A 23,782-nucleotide genomic window follows, 5' to 3' on the forward strand; every position below is an offset into this window, starting at 1 on the left:
AGGACTCGAGAGACCTGGCTGCTCAAGAATGACCTGAAGAACCTTGAAGAGGCCAACTCCGAGCTCCAACAACGGGTCAAGGAGCAACAAGCAGAGTACCAGGAGCAGCTCAAGGCAGAAAAGAAGGCGCACCAAGGTAGGCCCCCGTTTCTCTCGAGTACTTTTCCTTAGTGATTTCGCTTGCTTGCTGAAACATCTTCACCACAGAGCTTAGGAAAGTAATAAAACACAAAGAGGAGCTGCTTACTGACGTGAAGAATGTGCTGTATCGTCGTACAGATGAAGTCGAAAGGCTGCGGAAGGTGATCGACGACACTGAACGTCAGTTCGTCAACTGCCTTCAGCAAGTCAAAGCGCTGGGCGAGAAGGACGAGCAGCGGCGCAAGGAGCTGGAGGACCTCCAGGGAGCCGCCCAGGAACTGGTCGACATGGTGGACCCGCTAGAAGAAGGCGAGGCAAGCCCGCGGCCCTGCTGGGACGGCTCCGTGAAGCCCCGAAGAAAATGCTCAAGTTTTTATCCGAAGCTCCAGTCGCTTGCGTGAGCAACGCCCTTGCATATGTAAAGTCCTTCGTGCCCAATGCGCAGTTAGACATTTTTGCGCAGGGGATGGCGGCAGACTGCTCGGACGAACGTTTTGAAGAGTACCTGCGTGAAGCCCAACCTGTAGCAGAGCAAATTGTACACAGTGTACTGCAGGATTAGGGTATGAGGAACAAGTACTCGTTCTCTTGTATATACGTTTAAGTCGCTGTCTCTACTTGTGTGTGTGTGTGCCTATGCTGAGCGAATGGCCAGGCTTACAAGGTGCAAGTAGCAGACACTACCTCGGGGTGCAACGACCCTGAAGGTAGCCATAGTTCCGTGTAGGAACTCGTCTAACAAGTGGCCCACAACCCAAAATTGTAGGCCTAGACTCGTTAGGGAGGAACGCGAGCATCGTCGCGGGTTTGCCGTGCGTAGGGCAAAAAATTAGGACTAGCTCGAGTGCGGCGACTCTGAGTGTAGTCGAAAATCGCTCCTGCTTATGAGCGTGCTCCGTAAGCTGTGTGAGACCCGGACGGATCGGGCTTATTAGGAGCAGGTGCGGTCGTTGCCGGCGTTTTGGCCATTTTTTTGGCAAAAACATGACTGTTCTGAGTGCCGCCACTCAGGATGTAGTCGAGGTAGCTCTTCATGCGAGCCTGTCCAATGTGCTGTTTTTGAGCCAGTCGAGCGGATCGACTGAGTTGGACAAGGTGCGACTTCGATCGCGTGCGACCACCCAAGGTCGTGGCGGAACTCGATATATCGAGGAGTTGTAGCCGGAGCAGATGGTTCGACAAGAAGTAAAGTCGATAAGTTGTGAATGTAGTCACAACTTTATTCACGACGAGCGGCCAGTTTACACGAGTGTTGGTTCGTGGCCGTGGCCGTCGTGCGCCGGAGAATGAATGTTCAACCCGAATATTGTGGCTCATAGCCTTCAATATGCATCGAAAAAAGGAGATCGTCCAAGCCCCTGAGGAATTCGGATATCACCAGGTATTTGCTTATGGGTAGAACTTGCGCAGGTGTTGGACGTTCCAGGGGTTTGGGATGTCCTGGCCCTCGGGGTATTGTAGTCGATACGATCCTGGCCGTGTGACCTGCTTGACGACGAACGGGCCCTCCCACCTTGGATTGAGTTTGTGTAGGCCAGATTCGTCCTAGATACGACGTAAAACCAGGTCGCCAACGCTGAATGACCGCTCCTTGACGTTGCGATCATGGTATCGGCGGATCCCCTGCAGGTACCTGGCTGACTGGACAAGGGCGGTGCAACGAGCTTCTTCCACAGAATCGAGCTCTAACTGCCTCGCCTCGTCCGCCTCGCCTTCATTGTACATTTCAACCCTTGGGGACTTCCACATGATATCGGCTGGTAAAATGGCTTCAGATCCATATACGAGGAAGAAAGGTGTTTGGCCTGTGGCTTTGGACGGCTGAGTCCGAAGCCCCCAGACTACATGCGGCAGCTCGCGTACCCATTTGCCTCCCTTCTTGCTGTTTTCATCGTATAGTCGCTTCTTGAGACCGTCGATTATCAAGCCATTCGCCCGTTGGACTTGTCCATTGGCCCGCGGGTGTGCAACTGAGACATATTTGACTTCGATGCAAGCGTTCTCGCAGAATTCCCAGAAATGGTTGGCCGTGAAGTTTGACCCCAAGTCCGTGATGATAGTGTTGGGGAAGCCGAACCGGTGCAAAATATCCGAAATGAAGTCAACAACCCGGTCTGGCGTGAGCTTGGCGATTTGCTTGTACTCGATCCACTTCGTAAACTTGTCAATAGCCACCAGAACATGAGTAAAACCGCCTGGCGCCGTCGTGAAGGGCCCGATCATGTCGAGACTCCAACAAGCGAAGGGCCACGATGGTGGTATAGTGATGAGGCTATGAGCAGGAACATGGGTCTGTTTGCCGAAGAATTGGCAGTTTTGACACCTGCGCACGAGATCCTCCGCGTCGGTTACTGCAGTGGGCCACCAGAAGCCGGCCCTGTATGCTTTCCCAACCAGCGTTCTTGACGCCGCATGGTTGCCGCAGACGCCTTCGTGGATCTCTCGTAGTATGTCGTACCCATCTTCGTTCGTGACGCACTTCATAAGAACTCCTGACCGAGCGCCACGCCTGTAGAGCTTGCCGTTGACCAGGACGAAGCCCTTGCTTCTTCTTAAGACGCGCGCCGCTTCCGCACTCTTAGCGTCAATTCCCGCTGGTAGCCGCTGGTCTTGAATGAAGTCGATGAAAACCGCTCGCCAGTCCTCCCCAGCGTCAGAACCTCTCGATCGGGTTGTTGGGAACCCGAGTCGATGGTTACTTGCGGAGAAGGCTTGATAGATGGCTGATCAAGCTCCTGGACGAAGACTCCCGGCGGGACTTGAGCGCGCGTTGACCCTAACTTGGACAGGATGTCCGCGCCAACGTTGTCCTCCCGTAGCACATGGTGAACCTCCAAGCCAGAAAACTTGCCTTCCAGCTTGCGCACTTCCTGAACGTATGCATCCATTGTTTCCTTGTTGCAGTCCCACTCCTTATTGACCTGCTGAACGACAAGAAGAGAATCGCCATACACAAGTAATCGCTTGATCCCTAGTGATATCGCCAAACGAAGCCCGTGAAGCAAGGCTTCATACTCGGCTTCGTTATTAGATACCTTCCATAAGATCTGAAGGACGTACTTCAATTGTTCGCCTCGTGGGGAGATGAGCAAGACACCAGCGCCTCCACCGTCGAGCTTGAGGGACCCATCAAAATACATGGTCCAGTGCTCTGGCTTGTCCACTGGGTTGGGACTTGATTCTCCCTCCATTCAGCCATGAAGTCGACTAGAGCTTGTGACTTGATGGCAGTGCGTGGCTTGAAGTCAATTGACAAAGCCCCAGTTCCACTGCCCATTTAGATATGCGTCCCGTGGCATCTTGATTATGGAGAATATCCGCCAGCGGGAAGTCCGTAATCACAGTGATCTTGTACTCGTCGAAGTAATGGCGCAACTTTCTTGATGTGATCAAAATTGCATATAAGAGTTTTTGAACAGCTGGGTACCGTACTTTTGACTCGGAGAGGACTTCGCTGACGAAATAGACGGGCCTCTGCACTCCGAACGCATGGCCTTCTTCGCCTCGCTCGACTACAATAGTGCTGCTGACAACATGGGTTGTTGCCGCAATGTAGAGTAGTAGATCCTCTTCCGGTAGCGGAGCGGTAAGGATTGGAGGCGACTGGAGGTGAGTTTTCAAGTCTTGTAGAGCTCGCTCGGCCTCCTCCGTCCATTGAAACTTGTCGTGGCGTTTTAGGAGCTTGAAGAAAGATAGTCCTCTCTCCCCGAGTCGGGAGATGAACCTGTTCAGGGCCGCCATACAACCTGTCAACTTCTGCACATCCTTGATTGTGGCTGGAGCCTCCATATCAGTGATGGCCGTGATCTTGACAGGGTTGGCCTCGATGCCCCGGTTGCTGACGATGAACCCAAGCAATTTCCCAGAAGGTACTCCAAAGACGCACTTGGTGGGATTGAGTTTCCACCGATATCTGCGTAGACTACTAAATGTTTCTTCCAAATCTTCGATCAGGCTATCGGAGTCCCTGGTCTTGATGACCACATCGTCCACATAAGCCTCAACATTCCGGTGCAGCTGATCCGCGAAACACATCTGGATCGCGCGTTGGTATGTTGCTCCTGCATTCTTCAACCCGAAAGACATTGTTTTGTACGCATAAGTCCCGTATGGGGTGATGAATGCAGTCTTGATTTGGTCCTCCTCCTTGAGCGCAATCTGATGATACCCTGAGTAGCAATCAAGAAAACAAAGAAGTACACACCCAGCCGTCGAATCGACGACTTGGTCAATGCGCGGCAGCCCAAAATGATCTTTTGGGCAATGCTTGTTGAGATCGGTGTAGTCGACACACATTCTCCATTCATTGTTCTTTTTCTTTACAAGCACGGGATTCGCTACCCACTCTGGATGAATTACTTCTTTAATGAATCCAGCCGCGAGGAGTTTAGCGATCTCTCGTTTAATGGCCTCACGCTTGTCTTGAGCAAACCTCCGGAGGCATTGCTTTTTGGGCATGGCTTCGGGTCTACATTCAATCATGCTCGATCAACTCCCTGGGCACCCCTGGCATGTCCGCAGGTTTCCATGCGAATATGTCTCGGTTAGCCTGAAGAAAGCTGACGAGCGCGAGTTCCTATTTGTCGCCTAAGCCGCGCCAATGACGGCGGTTTTAGATGGATCCCCTCCTGGAGCTGGATCGTCTTGAGGGCCGCGCCATCAGTCGACTGGATGCTCGACTTGCTGGCCTTCTTGGAGGGAATTTCCAGCCCAGACTGGGAAAGCTGCTGCGCGGCCGCGAGTACTTCTCCCGAAGCATCTGGCACACGAGTAGTCGAAGCATATTGGATCGCCTCCTGGTTGCAGTCGTATGACTTCTTCAAGTCGCCACGGAGGGTGAGCACTCCACCGAGTCCTGGCATCTTAAGAAGCAGATAAACATAGTGCGGCACTGCCATGAACTTAGCTAGTGCCGGACGACCCAATATTGCATGGTAAGAGGAATCAAAAGTAGCCACCTCAAACTTGATGAACTCGGTACGATAGTTCTCCCGCGTACCAAAGGTGACTGGGAGGACCACCGTGCCAAGCGGATGCGCCGCATTAACTGGGACGATCCCGTAAAAGGGAGACTTGCTGGGTATCAGCATATCCTTGAAATCCAGGCCCATCTTCTTCAAAGTACTGACGAAGATGAGATTGAGCCCGCTTCCACCATCGATGAGGACCTTGGTAAGCTTGACCTCTGCCACCACAGGATCCAGGACCAATGGGAACTTACCGGGCTCCGAGAAGCTCGTCCACTGATCGTCGCGAGAGAACGAGATGGGGACCTCCGACCAAACGGAGCGGCCGTGGTACCGCCGGCTCGACGGACAAGATCTCCCGAAGAAGCAGCTTCTGGTCCCTCCTGGAACCGAAATCCTCATCACCGGCCGAAGATAACGTTGACGACCTTCGAGGCATCCTGAAACTTCGGATTACGCCCCTGGTCATCGTGATCATCATCCTCAGGTTCTTTGTCAGCAGGCTTCTTATTCTTCTTTCCACCGCCGGTGTTGCTGAACGTCCTCCGGAGGTGATAGCAGTCAATGGCGGCATGGCTGGCGCCCGGATGCTATGGGCACTTCTTCTGCAGGAGTTTCTCGAACTCCTCCTGCGTCGTCGACTTCTTGCCCCGCGAAGGACGATTGATAGCCGCGATGACATCATCTGGCTTTCGTTTCCGGGGTGGCCCGGAAAAGTCCCCGCTGGCCTTTGTCGCTGCGGTTGTCGTTTGGGCGCCGCAGATTGCTATCATGGCGCCGCGGGAACCGCTCCCGCATCTTTCTCCTCCTGCTCGGACCAATCGTGCATCATATCACGAAGGCCCGCACGGTCTTCGGGCCCTGTTCCCGCCCGAAATCTCTGTATATGCTCGGGTTCCGGTGATGCCGTTGTAAAAGCAGTCGATGAATGTCCTCCTCCGAGATGTTCACGATGGTGGCGCGGACATCGAAGAAGCGACGCGTGTAGGACCGTAGAAGCTCGTTACGTTCCTGCTTGCACTGGGCAAGATCGTGTCGAGTACCTGCACGGGTAATTGCTCCCTGGAAATTATCGATGAAGACCTTCCTTAAGTCGTTCCCAGGAGTCGATTGTGTTGCTGCCAAGGCTCCTCCAGCCAAGTGAGCGGTGCAGGGTCCAAAGCCATAGGGAAGTAGACGACTTTGGTGATATTTGAGCCCCTCGCGATGTCAATGGCCGTGGAGTAGCAACGAAGCCACTGCTGGGGAGCCTACTTGCCGTCGTACTTGGTGATGCCGATCGGTTTGAAGTCCTCCGGGTACTTGTAGCTGCTGAAACGAGCAGAAAAAGCAGGAAATCGATCACTGCAGTCAGTACCTTCATTCTCGACTTCTTCACGGGTCTTGCGCCTGGAAGAAATCACGGTGCGCGCATCGCGGCCTTCATTGATGTGTTGCGCAAATCCTCCGGAAGGAGTCGATGATGGGCCTTGTCGTGGCTGACCCCCTTGCGGTGGCTGCTGCCTCCCGCCAGGGGTCTGGCTCCCGCAAGCGTTGTCGTTGCCTGGGTTGACGTCGAGGACGGCCGCCAGCCATTCGGCTGTGGGCCTGACTTCGACTCTCTCCCACACGCTCCTCCCTGATGGTAGGCGCCGGATTGTGTTGATCCAACTGGATCCAAGCCCTCTGCGCGTACAAGAGTGCTTGACGTACCTCCGGGTCATGGCTGCGCTCGAGGATGGCCGTAACCCTAGCGATGTTGGCCACCGGAGTCCGAAACCCCGTTCGCTGACGGCGGCGAACTCAGGATCAAGCTCGCGATGCATAGATCGCCTACGCTCGTTGGCCTCCTCCGCCGGATTGTGCGGGCCCTGTTTCCTGGCCCTCCGCGCTTCTCGATCGGCGTCGTTCTCGTCATCAACATTGGCCGTGATCTCATCCTCGGAGATCGCTTCAAATTGTCGATGAGAAAATCCCCACCGTCCTCGCCTTCTTCGGCCATCAGCACCTGGCGGGAGGAAAGCTCGTGAGAACCTTCGTCGACTAGTTCAGTCGTCCCCTCCGCGGTGGCCAACGGCCTGCCTTCCTGAAAAGGCAAGGGCTCGAGGTGAGCCACGAGTCGATCCTCTGCTTCGAGTGGTTTGGGGAGCGTTACGCCCCTCCAGTGCACCACGTGCCCCCCCGGCAAGGAGGTGACCACCAGATCACCGGACCGGAACAACCCGAAGCCCCCCGACACGCGGTGGCTTCAGTTTTCCGATCTGGAGTAACAAGTCAGGTCCTTCTCAAACATGGAAAGGGACCCAAAGGCGTCGGCCTCCTGAAGACCAGTGGCCGATTCGCACAACCGAGCTGAGATCGGCTAAGCGAATCCCTAGGTTGGAACAAGTCCAAACCAGGGAGAGTTGCCGCAACACCAGAAGAAGTCGAGGCTGAAGCGAACTCCACCTTGCCTGTGCTGCGGGAGCGTGGAGCGGCAAGTTGTCGAGGTCGTCGACAAACTTGTCGAGGTCGCTGCGGAAATCCGTAGCGGAGGTCCTTGGCTTCATGTCGACAAGGAATCGCCGGAAACTGCCCGCACCATCTGCGATGCAGACCTATGAACCAAAAACAAACGTCGTTCCCTGAGAGGGAACCGACCTGACGAATCTGAACAAAGCCATCGAGCTCGCCGGTGGATCTTCGACGCGTGCCCCTACCTGGCGTGCCAGCTGTCGGTGTTTAACCGGCTGCCCACCGAGGGATAGACCCAAGGTGGTAAGTTTTGGGTGAGGAGACGCCGAGATCAGGAACTCGAAGGTGCAAGGAACACAAGATTTAGACAGGTTCGGGCCGCACGGAGCGTAACACCCTACGTCCTGTATGATGGTTTGTATTCCTTTTGGTGTAGAATGACCTAATGATCTCTGTTTTGAGGGGGTCCCTGACCTCCCTTATATACCCGAGAGGTCAGAGTTACAAAGATGCTAACCAACCCCCACCGAGGGATCACACCAGAACTGATCTCGAGTAGATCCTCTCCGTGTTGGTTAGCCCTATCTCCTATTTAAACGGGATAAACAAGAGATAAACAAAATGAATAAGAGATAAGACGGACTTAATCTCTTAAACCTCCGTAGACTACGCTACATGCCCAGCCCGGTAGCCCCGGGTCTGACACCACCAACACGCTCGATGCCGATCGACGCCTCGGGCCGTCGCTGCACTACTGCCAGATAGGGACGGCCGTGCTGCCCATCGCCCTCTCACCTCCATAACACCGGCACACCATCACGCGCCTCCGCAGCCCGCGCCGGCCATCTCCAGCGCTCCACCGCGCCTCCTTAGCCCCGCGCTATTCGTCGCCCACGCGTTGCCGCGCCCGTTGCTGCTATAGGCCGCATCGACCCGCCGATGTCGGGCAGCCGCGCCGCGACTGTCACGCCCCGAAATTTGTGACAGCGCCGTATTTGCATGAAAGTAATTTCGTACGCATACAAGGCATGAGTGCACATCATAAACAGCAAGCCAAGCTTTATTCATACCAGGGTATAGGCATATTACAACTTTATTTCCCTTTATCTAGTACAAACACAAACATCATTTTCCATGCTACCATCTCTCGGTGAGTTTACTCTAGTTCTTATTTGCTTTTATTCATGAAGACGCAACAACAGTGGTTATCTACTAGTTGTCTCAGGTACCGACACTATGCATGCATGTCGTCATCGCCTCTTCCAATCAAATCAGAACTATTCTCCTCCCCTTCTGCGCATATCAAAAGGAAGAACTAACATGAGTATGTTTACACATACTCAGCAAGAATAATAAAAATTAAGGTATAAATAAAAGTTAGTCAGCTACGACGATATACTCTGCAGAGATATATCACATATACCGTTACAATCTTCCTCCATTCATAATTTTATATAGGGTACTGCCCTTCATCTAAGAATCACGTCACCAAAAGATCCTACTTATATGAGTTGTTCTGACTCACACTGACCACAACCAGTTTATGCACCATTATTTCAGGTTTTGGTCGTCTCGGCTGAGCGTACCTATGCTCACCCAGATAGTAACAATATTATTGCAATTAATTAATATCATTCGACTATCTCGCTGGTTCAAAAAATATAGTAGCTCACGGCATATTCTGCCTAGATCAATTTATCATACTGTTAATTAATCTAGAGCAGGTTACGAGATATGCGTAGTCTTGCCTTGACTAGTGAGTATTCCTCCCGCTATTAATGCTTCTCTGGTAATAGATCCTGGTGAAACCAGTACCTGCAAGTTACTAGCCGTATCAACTTTTCAGGGTATATGCACTTTGGACCCATCACATCAAAGAGAATCTTACTATTTAGAAATATTAAATAAAATCTGTTTATAAAACTTTTTGCACAGCTGGGTGCTAATTCGGGAGACAAATTTAATGAGCCTAATTAATCCATAAATTGCTACAGTGATGCTACAGTAATTATCCGCTAATTATGGACTAACATACCTCATTAGATTCGTCTCGCGAATTAGCCCTGGGGTTCTGCAATTAGTTTTGTAATTAGACTTTATTTAATACTTCTAAATGACAAGATTCTCTTTAATATGACCCTCTAAACTTTAGACCCTAAGAAACGAATATACGCTGAGTAATACTAGTCCTAGATTCAACTAGTTTCTGCAGGTAGGGAGTAGGCTGCTTTATCTAGCAAAGGAGCAAGAACAGGTAGAGGGTTTTATTTGTGCGCCATGCATGCATGAGCTGGGTGAAAAGTGACTAGACTAGTCGAGAGTCTGTTTAGTTTACAGTCCGTAAACGTAAAAAAGCCGTAAACGCAAAATTTTTAAAAGAATCTTGCTAATTTGAAGTACTAAATGAAGTCTATTTACAAAACTTTTTGTATGGATGGGCTGTAAATCGCGAGACGAATCTAATGAGCCTACTTAATCCATATTTTGCAACAGTGATGCTACAGTAACCATCCGCTAATTATTGCTTAATCAAGGATTAATTAGCATCATTAGATTCGTCTCGCGATTTACAACCCATCTGTGCAAAAAGTTTTGTAAATAGAATTCATTTAGTACATCAAATTAGTAAGATTTTTTTGCAAAATGTTTTTTGCGTTTACAGCTATGGGAACTAAACAGGTCCTGAATAGGCTACTGTCACTGCTGCATGCTCATCAGAAGAAGCTGAAAGGAACAGGACATCAGTACCTGAGTTTGCTCCTCCTTTCCACCAATTCAACTAGTTGTCTATGTCGTGTGCTTTGTGTGTGGTGCGAGTACGACAAGAGCACAAGGGCTCCTATTTATAGGAGTGCTCTAAAGAAATATCTCACCGCGCCGTAAATGAGATGTGAAGATTATCTCCACCTTTCGAGTTTTCAGTTTGCCGTTTGATCTTATCCCGTTCTGTTCTGATCCGTCCACCCTATGTTGTGGTGGTCATGACGTCAACTGCAGTGAATACTTGCCTAGCTATTTCCATGTAGTGCTTTTATTTTTTTTATAAAAGGTAAAACCTACTGCCGACATGTTTACCTTTGGGGAAACAGCTGCATCCTACTATTTTTTTTTTGTTATGCACATCTTCTTCTTCTTCTTCTTAGTATTATTATTATCATTAACAATTATAGGATCTTACAGCACCACTGCCCGTCGACGCCCACGCCCACCCACGGTCGCGTTTGCCACCTCGCATACGCCCCCGTCGCGCACGTGCTGGCACGTAGGACCACCACCTCGTCTTCTTGGCGCCCGACAGCAGCTGCCACATGACGTCCGCTGGAGGGCTGTGCCGATGGTGAAGGCAGCCGTGGAGGCTCGGGCTGCCGGCGCACGCCAAGACGAGGCCGAGGCCTGCGGTGGCCGGGTTGCGGACCAGGCCGTGGAGGCCGATGATGATCGGGTGGCCGCCGCATGGCTCGTGGAGCAGCTTCTCCTCGACACTCCCTTCACCAGGTAGCGTGTGAAAGAGCCGCCCCTGCCGCTAGCTGATGTTAGAATTGCCAAATTTTAATATTAGTGGTACGTTATCCAGGATCTTAATATAACTAATCTAGTTCATGACAAATCAATCTAATGCGGAATAAATGGTAATCATTATACCAGCGTTAGCAGTAGCCGCAGCCATTTATGCCTGATTCGTAGAGGAAGTAGGCGTTCTTGTCGATGCAAGAGATGCAGCAGCGAATCGGCGTCCTCCGGGTGCCAACGGGAGTGCTTTGGCCTTCCAAACCCTCCAGTGCCCTTAGCGATCAGACTAACGGTGGCTAGAGTTTTAGATTGAGATTAATGGGTCATTAAGGTGCTAACCACGACCTTATATTTATAGGCACTGTGAGGCTGGGGGCCAGCCTCTGAAAACAGACCTAATGGGCCTGCTGATCACAACCCATTAGGATTTTATCATTAGGTTTCCTTAATCGCGTTTAGATGATTTAAACACTTCCTTAATAGTGAAGATCACAAATATCTTAACTGAAATTTATTTCCAACAGCAGATCCACCACCAGGGCCACCGGATCCGGCCTCTCCGGCGCCGGCGCCGCCCAGCTCGAGATAGCTCCCTTCGTCACCCGCAGCGGCTGCGGCCGCAGAGAGAAAAGGGAGGAGAAGGTAGCCCTGCCACCGTCGTCCTCGCGAGCCGCGCGGGCTTTTGCTGGCCGGCTCCAGCAACGGCGCGGCGGTGGGGAGAGGGAGGAAAGGGGCGGTGGGCGAAGGTTCCGCCCGTATCGACGCGGGAGGGACGCAGGGGAGATTACAGCTAACCGGCTTCCCCGGACTCGTTCAGCATCAAGACATGCTGGCACATCTCGCTACTGTTGGAAGATAAGGTTTGCAACCACCAAAGGTAGGTTCAATATAGTTTGCCTTGCTTAACTATGTACTACGGCCACTATAGTTTGTTGAGAAAATAACGACTACCACTTTGTTCCGGCAAGTAGGACAGTGCAACTTAACTTTCTGTCTAAAACAGGTGGCAGGTTGAGAAAGGGTTCTATTACACCAGCAACACTAATCCACCAAGGAATCAACACGAGCACTAAGGAACAAACACTGCAACTTTATATGTTTGCTAACAGGACATATTGCAACAGATTTCGCGTTTTTGATCGTTGTGAAATGGACTTGGGCGGGGACGAGACACGCTCCAATGACGTGACACAGATTCTAGCAATCAGTAGGGAGTCCAACTTATCCCAACAAACTGCATTCAATTTATTGATTCTGTTAGAATCAGATCCAATATAATAATAATAATAATAATGAAGGATATTCGGATTTGACCAAATCGCATCCCAATCTTAGTGGCCCAAGGGCCAAGATATCTTTTTTTATTGAGATTGAAGGGCTAAGAATATCTGAACAAATCCTTCGTAAAATCCCAAAATAGGCCTGGTCCAGCTACGCAGGCCCAACTAAAGTCCCAACCAAGGCGGGCCCAACAGAAGTCCCAACCAACAACCAAGGCCCGCCGAATTGGGCCACACACTAATCCTCGTACCAGCTTGGTATGTAAAGGCCCAGCCCACTGCTGTCAGCCTCCGCTGATCACTTCAGCTCCCTCCATTGGAGTGCCGCCTCAACTTCTCGCCCAGCTCCGCCATTGCTGCGTCTCGCGTGCCTGAGCGTCCGAGACGCGGGGGCACAGCGGGGCACGACGTGTATAAAGCGCCTATCCCTGGAAAACGCTGCCCTGCCCGTCCCGCCCCCCAGATATAGAAATCCCGCGCGGCGCGAGGGCAGGAAGCGAGGGCGAAAGGCAAGCAGCAACAAAGCCGCGTGAGGGAAGGCGCCGCGGAGAGGAAGGAGGAGAGGAAGAGGAGGACGAGGAGCACCAGACGCCCTTGCCTTCCTTCCCTTCCCTTCTCTCTCCCCCCAACCCATTCCGCTCGCTCCACCGATCGGTCCGGCCGGCCCGCCCGCCTCGGAGCACGTGCGGCGCATCGTACATCTCCGCGGCGCGCCCGGCGTCTCCGCCTCCCAGGTGCGGCTTCGATTCGGTTACTCCTTTCCGTCGTTGCGACCGTGCCGCTGGTTAGGGGGCGCGCGTTTCGTTCGTGGGGAATTAATTCGTCGCGTTTTCGAATAATGTTTGATCGGTGATGTTGCTTTGGCCGCGGAGCGTCGGTAGCCGGTGCACTGGCCCGTGGAACTAGCGCTTGGCAGTCAGCGGGGGTGGTAGACTTGAGGAGCGTTAGCGGGTTGCTAGCCCCGCCGGATCGCCTTGATTTGGTTCATTTGCGCGGTGATGCTTGACGAATTGTGACGTGATTAATTTGGCTAACGCTCGTCTTTATCAGGGCAGCTTGCTTTGGGGCGGCAATGGCGTAGCACATATGCTGTGCGGATGAGCTCTGGTGAGGCGTGAGGAACCCTTATGTCGATGGGCGTGGTTTCGAGGGAGTTGTTGCCGGCATGCGAGAGGCTCTGCTTCATTTGCCCGTCCCTGCGGACGAGGTCCCGCCATCCGGTCAAGCGGTACAAGAAGTTGCTAGCAGAAATCTTCCCTCGGATACCGGTTAGATATTCAGATTTGTTACACATGTTCAAAACTTGTGGTCATATATGTTGCATGCTTTAGGTTTTCCATTACAATTATTGTTTCTATTCAGTTCCTTGTGTAACACATTCCATCTTTGCAAAAGCATGTGCTGTAAACCTGTAGGTGATCATTCTAGCATTTTCCCTTGGAATTATAAATTCTAGAACAGACATATAATTATGAAAAAAAGCTTTGCTTTGGCAAGTCTCTATAATGTGAAGGTGCTAGCTTCAAATGTGCTTGTTGTTCGTTTCAGGATGAAGCACCGGCTGATCGCAAGATTGGGAAATTGTGTGAATATATTTCAAGGAATCCAATGCGTGTTCCAAGGGTGCATTTCTTTTCTATGCCTTGTTTTTATATTTTTGAAGTGTGAGTTCAATAATGAAATTCTTACGAAAACTATGCTCATGTTCTTTTACAGATTACAGTTTACTTAGAGCAAAAGTGCTACAAGGAAATGAGAGCTGAGCGCTATGGTTTAGTTAAAGTTGTAATGGCAATCTACCGAAAGGTGATATGTTCTTGTCAGGAGCAACTGTAAGTTGTTTTTACCTATAAACATAGCTGCATTTCCTCCCTGCCTGTGCTATGACCTAGTTTCAAAGCATTGGAATTTACATATCCTCACTGGTCACCATTTAATTTCTTACCTATTTTAGACAGTGGCGGAACTTGTTGGGGGGGGGGGGGGGGGGGGCTGGCAGGGGCCACGGCCCCCTCAACAAAAAAAAACTACATAGTATAATTTGTTGACGAAATTAGATCAAATTTCTGTAGGAAATTAATGCAAAACTAAAAGAAAGATTAGTTTTTCTTGGCAGAATAGCTTATTTCGTCCTTGAACTTTTAATTGAAGTTAACTTCATCCCTAAATTTTCAAATTGATTGTTTCAGTCCTCAACCTTTTTATTGCAGCTCAATTTAGTCATTCGTTCTACGTATCTTGCCATGTTGGCATACCATGTCAGCATCCAAGTGTACCTATTTTTAGCCGCAACATATATTGGTTCACACATACTTAAAGGTGATACAACAAAACTTTAACTTGTGTCTACATGAATTTTTTTCACAAAAAGAAACTTTTGTGCATGTATAATAAATATGTTCGTATCAACTTCCTTAAAAATTGTACATCATTTTAGTTTCATCAAGGTGAAACTTTTTATAATGATCAAATTTATAGAAATGTTGATTTTTTTTATGAACAATAGCTGACTAGATGTGCAAGGTGTGCCAACATGGCATGCTACGCAGGACGAAGGATTAAATTGAGCTGGATGGAGAAGTTTGAGGACTGAAATGGTTGTTTTGGAAGTTTAGGGAACAAGCTTCGGCCGAAAATTTGAGGATAAAATTGACTAATTTCATATGTTCGTCTGGCCCCCCTTTAATTTTTTTCCAGTTCCGCCACTGATTTTAGATGGAGCTTGCTCTCTGACAACAATAAGAAAGTGTTGCATCAACAATTTAAATTTTGTTTTTTCTATAAATGTGAACAACTGCTGTAATGGGTGAACCCACTGCTTTTCAGGCCACTTTTTGCCAACAGCTTTCTAACAATTGTAGAGACATTATTGGAGCAAAATAGACATGATGACTTGCGGAAAATAGCGTGTCAAACACTATTTGACTTTGTAAACAATCAGGTATTTAAACATTATTGTAGCATCAATTCGCAGGATGGATGTATCATGTTTTAGTACTGTCTTTTCAAACTGTTTTGACTTGTGGGTTATTATCTTTTCATTATAGGTTGACAGTACTTACATGTTCAATTTAGAAAACCAGATACCTAAATTATGTCATCTAGCCCAAGAGATGGGTGAGAAGGAGAAGATACGTATTCTTCATGCAGCTGGGCTCCAAGCTCTTTCATCTATGGTACTTCTTTCTCTTGTTATGCCAGTAGCTTCAAACGGTCCCATCTGGGGATGGAATCATCTATGCAAGAAAACAGGCTCTAAATCAAATAGTGGATCCAGTACTGTCCCATATGGGAAAGCAAACAGGCCCTAAATCCTTTGGGTCCATTGTAGTATCTGTTTGTAAGAAGGGATAATTTTATTTGTATATGCTACATTTGCATTTCTTTCTGTTTATCCGGAATTTTGGCGCCTAATGTTGATTTCTGTGTCTTGCAGATTTGGTTTATGGGTGAGCACTCCCATATCTCTGCAGAACTTGATAATGTAAGTGTGTATTTTGACTTCTCCCATAAGCCGCTAAGTTACTTTTTAGTAAAACTAAGCTACTATTTTAGTCCAACCAAAGTTTTTTTCGTGAATTTTTAGTCTTTTGGTTTTGACCACAACAGTAACCCATAGTTCTTTCTATTATATCCATTTTATAAGTCAGAAGTAGGATCAGTTGAACAAGGATCTTAAGGTAGCCTTTCTTGGATTGACCTGGATGGTTCATCTCTAATTATTTTCTTCCTAATCATATGATATAAAGCTTTTGGCCATGTCCTTTAGTTAACAATTTGTAATGTATAATTCCTTATGACATCATATAACTGGAAGCCTGGAAGTGTACAATGTCGCGTCATTATAATTGCCACAGTTCCTCTGTTCTCAGCCCTTGTTGCTTGATAATTTCACAGGTTGTTTCTGCAGTTATGGAAAATTATGAGAGCCCATATGCAAATTCTGATAATGATGATGCCCCAGTTGAGGACAGACGAATTCGGTGGGTGACTGAAGTTCTCAAATCTGAAGGTCATGAACCTCCTGCTACTACCATTTTGACAAGGGTTCCTTCATGGAAAGATATTAGAACTGTCCACGGTGGATTAAGTTTGACAATGTAAGTAAGCTCATGCATATGGAATACTTAGAAGTTTTATACTGCACCAAATTTATCTAATATCTTATCTCTTAAACCATTTTCCAACTCAGAGAAGAATCAGAAAATCCAAACTTTTGGTCAGGGATTTGTCTACACAACCTTGCTAGAATATCCAGGGAAGCAACAACAGTCCGACGAGTTCTGGAAGCTATATTTCGTTATTTTGATAATAACAATTTATGGTCATCTTCTAAAGGATTAGCACTGTGTGTCCTTCTGGATATGCAAATTGTGATGGATAAATTTGGTATTCATTGTTTCCTCAATTCTCTTATTTTACTAGCGTATACATTTTGCACTTATCTGTGATATTTATATAATCTATATCCATATAGGCATGGTTATCTTCAACCATTTCTGATTCTGACAGATGTTTACGTCGTTGTATGCCAGGACAGAATGCACATATATTGTTGTCTATGTTAGTCAAGCATCTTGAACACAAGAATGTATTGAAGCAACCGGATATGGTTGTAGATATCATCAAAGTTACAGCATGCCTTGCTGAGCACTCCAAAGCTCAGTCTTCTACGGCACTAATGGCTGCAATAAGTGATGTGGTCAGGCATATGGCTAAAAGCATGCAATCATTGGCCAGTGATGCAGGTCCTGGAGACAACATGGTCAAATGGAGTAACGGACATGGGAAAGCTATAGATGAATGTCTTGTTCAGTTGTCTAGAAAGGTCAATTTTTCGAAATATATTTTAGGAGTGTGTTATTTTAACCTTTTTCTGTTGTAGCTCTACCGCTGCAAGCTATGGATAATTTTTCCTACTATGTTTACGCTCTGCAGGTTGGTGATGCTGGGCCTATCCTTGATATATTAGCTGTTGTGCTGGAGAACATTTCAAGTTCTACAATTGTTGCGCGGTCTACAATCTCCGCAGCATATCGCACTGCTCAAATAGTTGCATCATTGCCAAACTTGACGCACCAGAGCAAAGTAAGTTGATTAACAATATTCTTTTTCCGTCCTTTACTAACTGGACCAGATCTTTAACATGATATACTATATATTGTAGGCATTTCCTGAGGCGTTGTTTCATCAACTGCTTTTAGCAATGGTCTATCCAGACTGTGAGACACATTTAGGAGCACATAGGATTTTCTCTGTTGTTCTTGTTCCATCTTCTGTCTCTCCGTGCTCATTTTCAGACACTTCTCAGACAAGCAAGATTGATCTTCGAAGGACGTTATCTAGAACGACATCAGTGTTTTCATCTTCTGCTGCTTTGTTTGGGAAATTAAAAAGAGACATGCTTTCATTTCGTGAAAGTCCCCTCCTGGATAACACGAAGCTAACGCCCATCAGTGAGAATGCAGACGAGATCAGTACAAATGATGCAAAATTATTCAAGTCACAGACTATTCAAAGGATGGCTAGTACAAAAGATATTTCGTCTCCCTCTTCCACAGATACAAGTACCTCCAGTGCACCCACTAAGAAAAAGGTCTGTGTCAGATATTCCCTTTTTTTTTGCTAACTGGATCCTCTAGTAACTGTGCCTTTTCCTTTGTCACTAGAATAAACGGTTTCATTCATTTACACACAGGATGCTGTCACTCTCATGCTCAGTGTTCGTCAGGCAAATCTTCTTCTTTCCTCCTTATGGACTCAGGCACTGTCACCTGAAAATGTTCCGCGAAACTATGAAGCAATTTCTCATACTTACAGCTTGATGCTATTGTTTTCTGGAGACAAGGTTAGATGACACGTTACTCTGCTTTATATCTGAATACCATGGTGTTTATTTGTTTTCTCTTGTTGGTATGAGACAAGGACATAATGTTGTCTGTATTATAGGGCAATGTAATACTCGGTATTGGAAATCCATTTTACTTTTTTGCATTCAACAACATTTGTGAAGATCCACAATCTAACATAGAATCCGTCAGCTTAAAGACAAAGCAAACTAAGGCAATTACATCACCATCCATAAAATTTTGGATTTATCACACTGCCAATTACATCATAATTATTCTCTCATACAATTTTTTTATCATTTATAAGTATGATTTTCTCTTTTATTACAGGGCTCAAGTATTGAAGTTTTGGTTGGTAGCTTTCAGCTTGCTTTTTCATTAAGAAGCATTTCATTACAAGCAGGTAATTTTCATCCCTCTTATTTAGTGCTCATTATTTGGATTCCTCTTCAGAAAGCAACTCTTTCAGTGTCTTAATCTGCGTGGTTGTTCAGCTGCCTCCTGCCCTGGAGCCATGGAGGACGTTCAATTCCGTGTAAATATTTTTAATACACTTAGTAGAAGCACATGTAACTCTACTATATATGTAGCCTATAAGTTCCTGAAATCCACCAGAGCACTGCAATCTACATAAGGGCAGTGTGTGGATGGAATGGGTTCATGAATCATCCAGATAGCATTATTCTTAGCTGAGGAAGGAACCATTGACATAGTAGTAACTAATATTTTTATTTCACACAATGTGCATTAAAGTAGATAGTAGCAACATAATTCGTTGATCATGTCGGCATTAGAGAACATATCTAATGGCAACAGATATTGACCTGAACCTCTAAAAGAGAAGTCGTGTGTCTTATTGAAAGCAAACATAAACGAAGAAAATTGAGGTATTTAAAAGAAATATTGCTTGCTTTGATGCAGAACTTCTATACTGTTGGGTAACCCATCTTGATGTAGACTTTCAACAATTGGGCAGGATGACTATATGGAGAATAAAGTGCGCATAGACTAATTTGGTTTGTTGAACCGAACAGTCCCAGTTTTCCTTTCCCATAAAAGCTTATGCAGATCAAGATACCATATAGGTATTAGTCATGAAGGCTCCATGACTGCATAAAAACTTTATTTGCATTCGCTGTCACCTGAGGTTTCACTGAGTCTCTCTTTACTAACCAACCACACAACCTGTTATTCTCTCCCTAATTTTATTAAGCTAACAATTCAGAACCTTGAGTCCTGTGGTGCACCAGATATTCCTAAATGTATGACTGCTGACTGCACCTAAATTTTAAGGTGATGGCTGTGACACCTAATGGAAACGCGATGTTGCTAGCATGTTAGCTTGGGCTTCTATGGCAACTCAGAATGAAGTGCTCATATAAGCAGTTGCCCTTTTTATATTTTTCAGGGGAACTGTGACTCAGAATCAAAGTACTTACTAAATGGAACTTGACTTATATAGCTATTATCTGGGGATCTATGCTGTATTGTGCTCTATAGAAAGTCTTGTGCTTCAGACAAATATTTTCTGCATGAATATTTCTTTAATTTCACTTCAACATTTGTATATGTTGATATTTTGATCCTGTTGACGTGAACTGCAGGTTTCCTTCCACCATCACGCAGGCGCTCTCTTTTTACGTCGGCAACTTCAATGCTTGTGTTTTTCTCGAAAGCTTTTAACATTCCATCTCTCATTCCAGTTGTGAAGCATGTGTTGACAAAAAGCACAGTAAGTGAAAATACACTTCCTTGCTTCATTACTTTTTGTGGCGAAGTCATGTGTATGAACTATACAGGAGATTAAAAATTCCATAATTGATTCTTTACTCTCTGGCCAGCAAAGGAATTGTATGCACATTTCCCAAAAATGATGTGCAAAACTTGCAAATCTGAATTAGACCGAGAGCAAAACTCTCATTGATTTCACCTTTCCTTTCTATGTGCCCTGTTGCAGGTTGATCCATTTCTTCGTTTAGTTGAAGACAGTAGATTGCAGGCTCTTGATAGCACAACTGAACCTTGCTATGGTTCAAAACAAGATGATGATCTTGCTCTAAAATCGCTCTCCAACATCGACATGAATGAAGAACAGTCAAAAGAAACATCAGTATCAAATATACTTAATAGCTTGGAAGAGCTATCAGAGGTAATGCACATAAAGTTTATGATATATTTATGTCTTGTTATTCTTCGTGCTGTGAACCTTTGACCTGCTCATTTGACAATGTTTCGATGTTATTCTCTCTGCAGTCAGAATTATCTACTATTAGAAAACAGCTGCTTGAGGAATTTTCAGCAGATGACATCTGTTCTCTGGGTGAAACACATTCAAAATCTCAATCACAAAATGGAAAACTACCTCAAAAATCTATGGAGGTGATCAATCTTGTTCGTGATAGATGAGGAATGGTTGAATACCTGTGATTTTTTTTTGTTCTTATAGTACTATGGGACTTCTGCAGGTTATTCCGTTGGGATTTGTTTTTGAAGACGATACCCTCGTTGAACCATCTGACAGCTTAGCAGAACCTCAATTGCGACATCAGCCAGATAGCAGCCTTCTTGATGTCAATCAGCTTCTCGACTCAGTATGTATTTATCTCCTGATTTTCCACATTTTTTAAAATGCACAGCAAAAATAGAATATATTACACGTGCATTTCGTTCAATAATTGTTTTGTGCATATTGCTAATTGTTAACTAAAAAGAATTTCATATGTTTACACATAAATTATGAGCCTTTTAATACGAATTAATCAATTCTGTGTAGGTTTCGGAAACAAGTCGGCATGTCGAAAGGCTGTCAGCGTCAACAAACCACGATTTGCCTTTCAAGGAGGTAGCCAACCAATGTGAAGCACTTTTGATCGGAAAGCAGCAAAAACTCTCTGTCTGCATGAGTGTCAGCCAAAAAGAGGTTAGTAATGGCGAGCAGCTTAATCTGTCCACAGTTAAATAACCGTCAGTAGTTTTTACTTTTGAGAAGACTCATGAACAGTTGGACATTGTTTGAACCGAGTACATCTTGCAGTATCACGACGTGATGAAAGCATGTTTTTCTCTTTAATTAGATATATATCACTTAATTTTGTTTTGCATATTTTTTGCTTGAACCTGGTGTTTCAATTGTTCTGATAGCTGAATTCAAAATGTGATCCAACTTAGGAGGAACTAGACGGGTTTTATCTCCTTTTTAGGCACAATAAAAGTTACTGTGGCACCATGTAGCTTTTTTTTTCCCTATCCACACCCTTATTATGCATTAGTGCTCACAAGGTTCTTAACTCTCAGGATGGTGAATCCTCCACGGAGAAGCTCGAGTCATCTCCGGAGGATCCTCAAGCAGATAGGTTTCTGTGCACAGCTGATGGACAATGGGACTCGAATTTGTGTAAGCTGCCAGTGCTGAGTCCCTATGACCAGTTCCTTGCACCTTCTGGCTGCTAAGATGACTTCTGTTGAACTAAAAATGTGAACATGACTTGACACCTTGAAGCAAGAAAGAAAACCACAGTTATCTGGTGACTCTAGTTCGATGCATGCATGCTAACATAGGCCCTTTCCCTTGTCGATCGATTGGGAGTGGGGACAAGGTCTGACTCATCCGAGTCATATGTGCGTGCAAGATGGTATGAATGGCCTTGTTTGTAAATGATTTTTCATTTGCTAACAGAAAGGTGCACCAGCCTCATGCCGCCACCAGTACTCCCGACTGTGGGATGATCATGGGAAACGTAAATTCGTTTTGACACCAAAAGTAGTTAGTTGGCTTTATGCATTGTGTAATAGATTTATAATGTAACATTCTGTCATTAACAAGTCTCTTTTACAAATGTAACTATGCTAACTGGTGGATCCGATGTATCTTTGATAATGTATATATACTACCTAGTAATATTCAAATTATGATGCCTATAAATTACGCACATGGATGTGATACACGAGTGTTTCACTGTTTTGGTTGGTTTGTTCGTAGTAGATGTGATAACTGAACATGGTGTACGTATGGTGATGTGTTTGTGAACCACAGCCAGCTAGCGCCGGCGCCGCGCATCCTCCTCGCCCACGAGCCACGAAGCACAGTCCCCTTTGTATCTACAGGCTCTCCACTGTACTTCGTGCACCACACACCGTATACATCCGGTGTTGTTCTCCACTGCTGTCCTCTGCAGCTCACCATCGTGTGCATCCAGTGCTTTGTCTTGGGGATCGCCAGTTCAGGGAAGTCACTCGTACGTTGGCGAATGGAGGCTAGGTCGGTCCTGACTCACGAGGCTATCTCCAACCGTCGTTCTCTGTATTTTTCTCTATATCCTTCGTTTACAGAATTCTCTACAAGATTCTCTTCTCTGTATCTCATTTCTCTCCAATGACGTTCTCTAAATCTCGTTCTCTATACATTAAACCCTATATTAGAAACGTATTTTGTTCTAAATTTTTGTACGTACGTATTTATCATACCTCAAATACTATGGACATATTTTATTTTTATTTAATTTAGTGTTCAAAACGTAAAGAAAAGATAGAGAAAAGGAGAGAGAATCTATATATATAGAGGAAACCTGTAGCGTTCTCTATTTTAGAGGACCATTTAGAGAACGCTGCTGGATCAATAGAGAACATAATCTTCTCTATATATAGGGTAGAGAACGGTTTAGAGAGCACCGTGGGAGACAGCCTGAGGGGGAAAAAAAGCAAAGAGCGGCCTGAACATCTATTTTTTTGGCAACAATATTGAAGAGAACCCGCTTTGCCTCGCCGCACGGCGAGGCACAAACCCACCGCTCCAGCCAGCCACCACCCTGAGCAGAGTAGTTGAGGCTTCGGCGCGGTTGCGCGAGACTCCCCACCCCGGAATGTTCCGCGCCTTGGCCTTCTCGAGCGGCGGCGGCCTCTGGCGAAACCCTAGATGCCCCTCCCCCGTCCCACCTCGTCGTCGTCGTCCGTAGCCACGGAGCTGCGCCACCCGCGGTCTCCGACACGTCGGTGCTCGACTGCTCGCCCCTCCTCGACTCCCGGGCCCCGTCGTCGAGTTCTTCAGGTGCCTCTCCTTCCTAGTCGGTCCCAGCTTCGAGTTCGAGCTTCTCCCCTCTCGCCATTGAAGTTGGTGGCACCCAGATTGTTTGGATTTTGTTCGAGATGATCTAGGGTTTGATGTTGCAGGCGTGCCGGTCGCGTTTGATACGCTACCGGGTATAGGATTTGCGTGCGCGTGTTCGTAATCTCTTGCATCTGTAGCTGGATTGATTCTACATTGATCCAATTTTTTTTGATGGATTTGGTTAGCGTGTTTGGCTGGTGACTTTGTATCTGTTAGAATCAGAAAATGTTGCGTTTCGCGTTTGATTATTTTGGATGGATAATGTAAGAACCGCTTAATTTAACAACATTTCATTAAGGTTCATTAACATGAGAGCTAACACGCGCTCGCCCGAGAGCGTGCCACGTGTTAACCCACATCTAAGTTATGAACAACCGGCACGTCATTCGCCGAAAATAATATCAAATCCGTAAGTTCTGGTATGTGCTCCACCATACGTCTAAGATCGTGCATACACATATACCGTTTACAATCACATATATTGTTGATGAACCACAA

The 23,782-nt window shown here is 46.6% G+C and overlaps 1 protein-coding gene and 1 long non-coding RNA gene across 2 annotated transcripts; one reads left to right on the plus strand and one right to left on the minus strand.

The window, feature by feature from the left end:
- Positions 1-9,283: 9,283 nt before the first annotated feature.
- On the minus strand, positions 9,284-10,353 carry LOC112872362. The gene is made up of 3 exons (XR_003224661.1): positions 10,290-10,353; positions 9,577-9,612; positions 9,284-9,356 (listed from the first exon to the last, which is right to left on the minus strand). It is a non-coding gene; the product is annotated as an uncharacterized LOC112872362 (long non-coding RNA).
- A 549-nt stretch (positions 10,354-10,902) lies between these two features.
- Positions 10,903-22,055, plus strand: LOC112902664 (protein EFR3 homolog B-like). Its single transcript, XM_025971827.1, has 21 exons — positions 10,903-11,036; positions 11,576-11,928; positions 13,387-13,599; positions 13,880-13,954; positions 14,048-14,163; positions 15,158-15,272; positions 15,379-15,507; positions 15,768-15,815; positions 16,229-16,431; positions 16,524-16,720; positions 16,867-17,159; positions 17,270-17,419; positions 17,499-17,927; positions 18,030-18,179; positions 18,511-18,583; positions 19,785-19,912; positions 20,138-20,329; positions 20,434-20,559; positions 20,646-20,771; positions 20,954-21,100; positions 21,475-22,055. Exons 3-21 carry the CDS (start codon positions 13,459-13,461, stop codon positions 21,628-21,630), a joined length of 2,994 nt encoding a protein of 997 aa, XP_025827612.1. The 5' UTR covers positions 10,903-11,036; positions 11,576-11,928; positions 13,387-13,458; the 3' UTR covers positions 21,631-22,055.
- The last annotated feature ends 1,727 nt before the right edge of the window (positions 22,056-23,782 follow it).

This window comes from Panicum hallii, chromosome 1 (genome assembly GCF_002211085.1).
Source record: "Panicum hallii strain FIL2 chromosome 1, PHallii_v3.1, whole genome shotgun sequence".
Classification (NCBI taxonomy): Eukaryota; Viridiplantae; Streptophyta; class Magnoliopsida; order Poales; family Poaceae; genus Panicum; species Panicum hallii.

What these genes read in the sequence shown, in the direction of transcription:
- LOC112902664 (XM_025971827.1), top strand. Translation starts at nt 13,459, where the DNA reads ATGTCGATGGGCGTGGTTTCGAGGGAGTTGTTGCCGGCATGCGAGAGG. An exon ending in TATTGTTTTCTGGAGACAAG is followed by an intron (nt 18,180 to 18,510) that starts GTTAGATGACAC and finishes CTTTTATTACAG; the next exon opens with GGCTCAAGTATTGAAGTTTT. An exon ending in TACCTCAAAAATCTATGGAG is followed by an intron (nt 20,560 to 20,645) that starts GTGATCAATCTT and finishes GGACTTCTGCAG; the next exon opens with GTTATTCCGTTGGGATTTGT.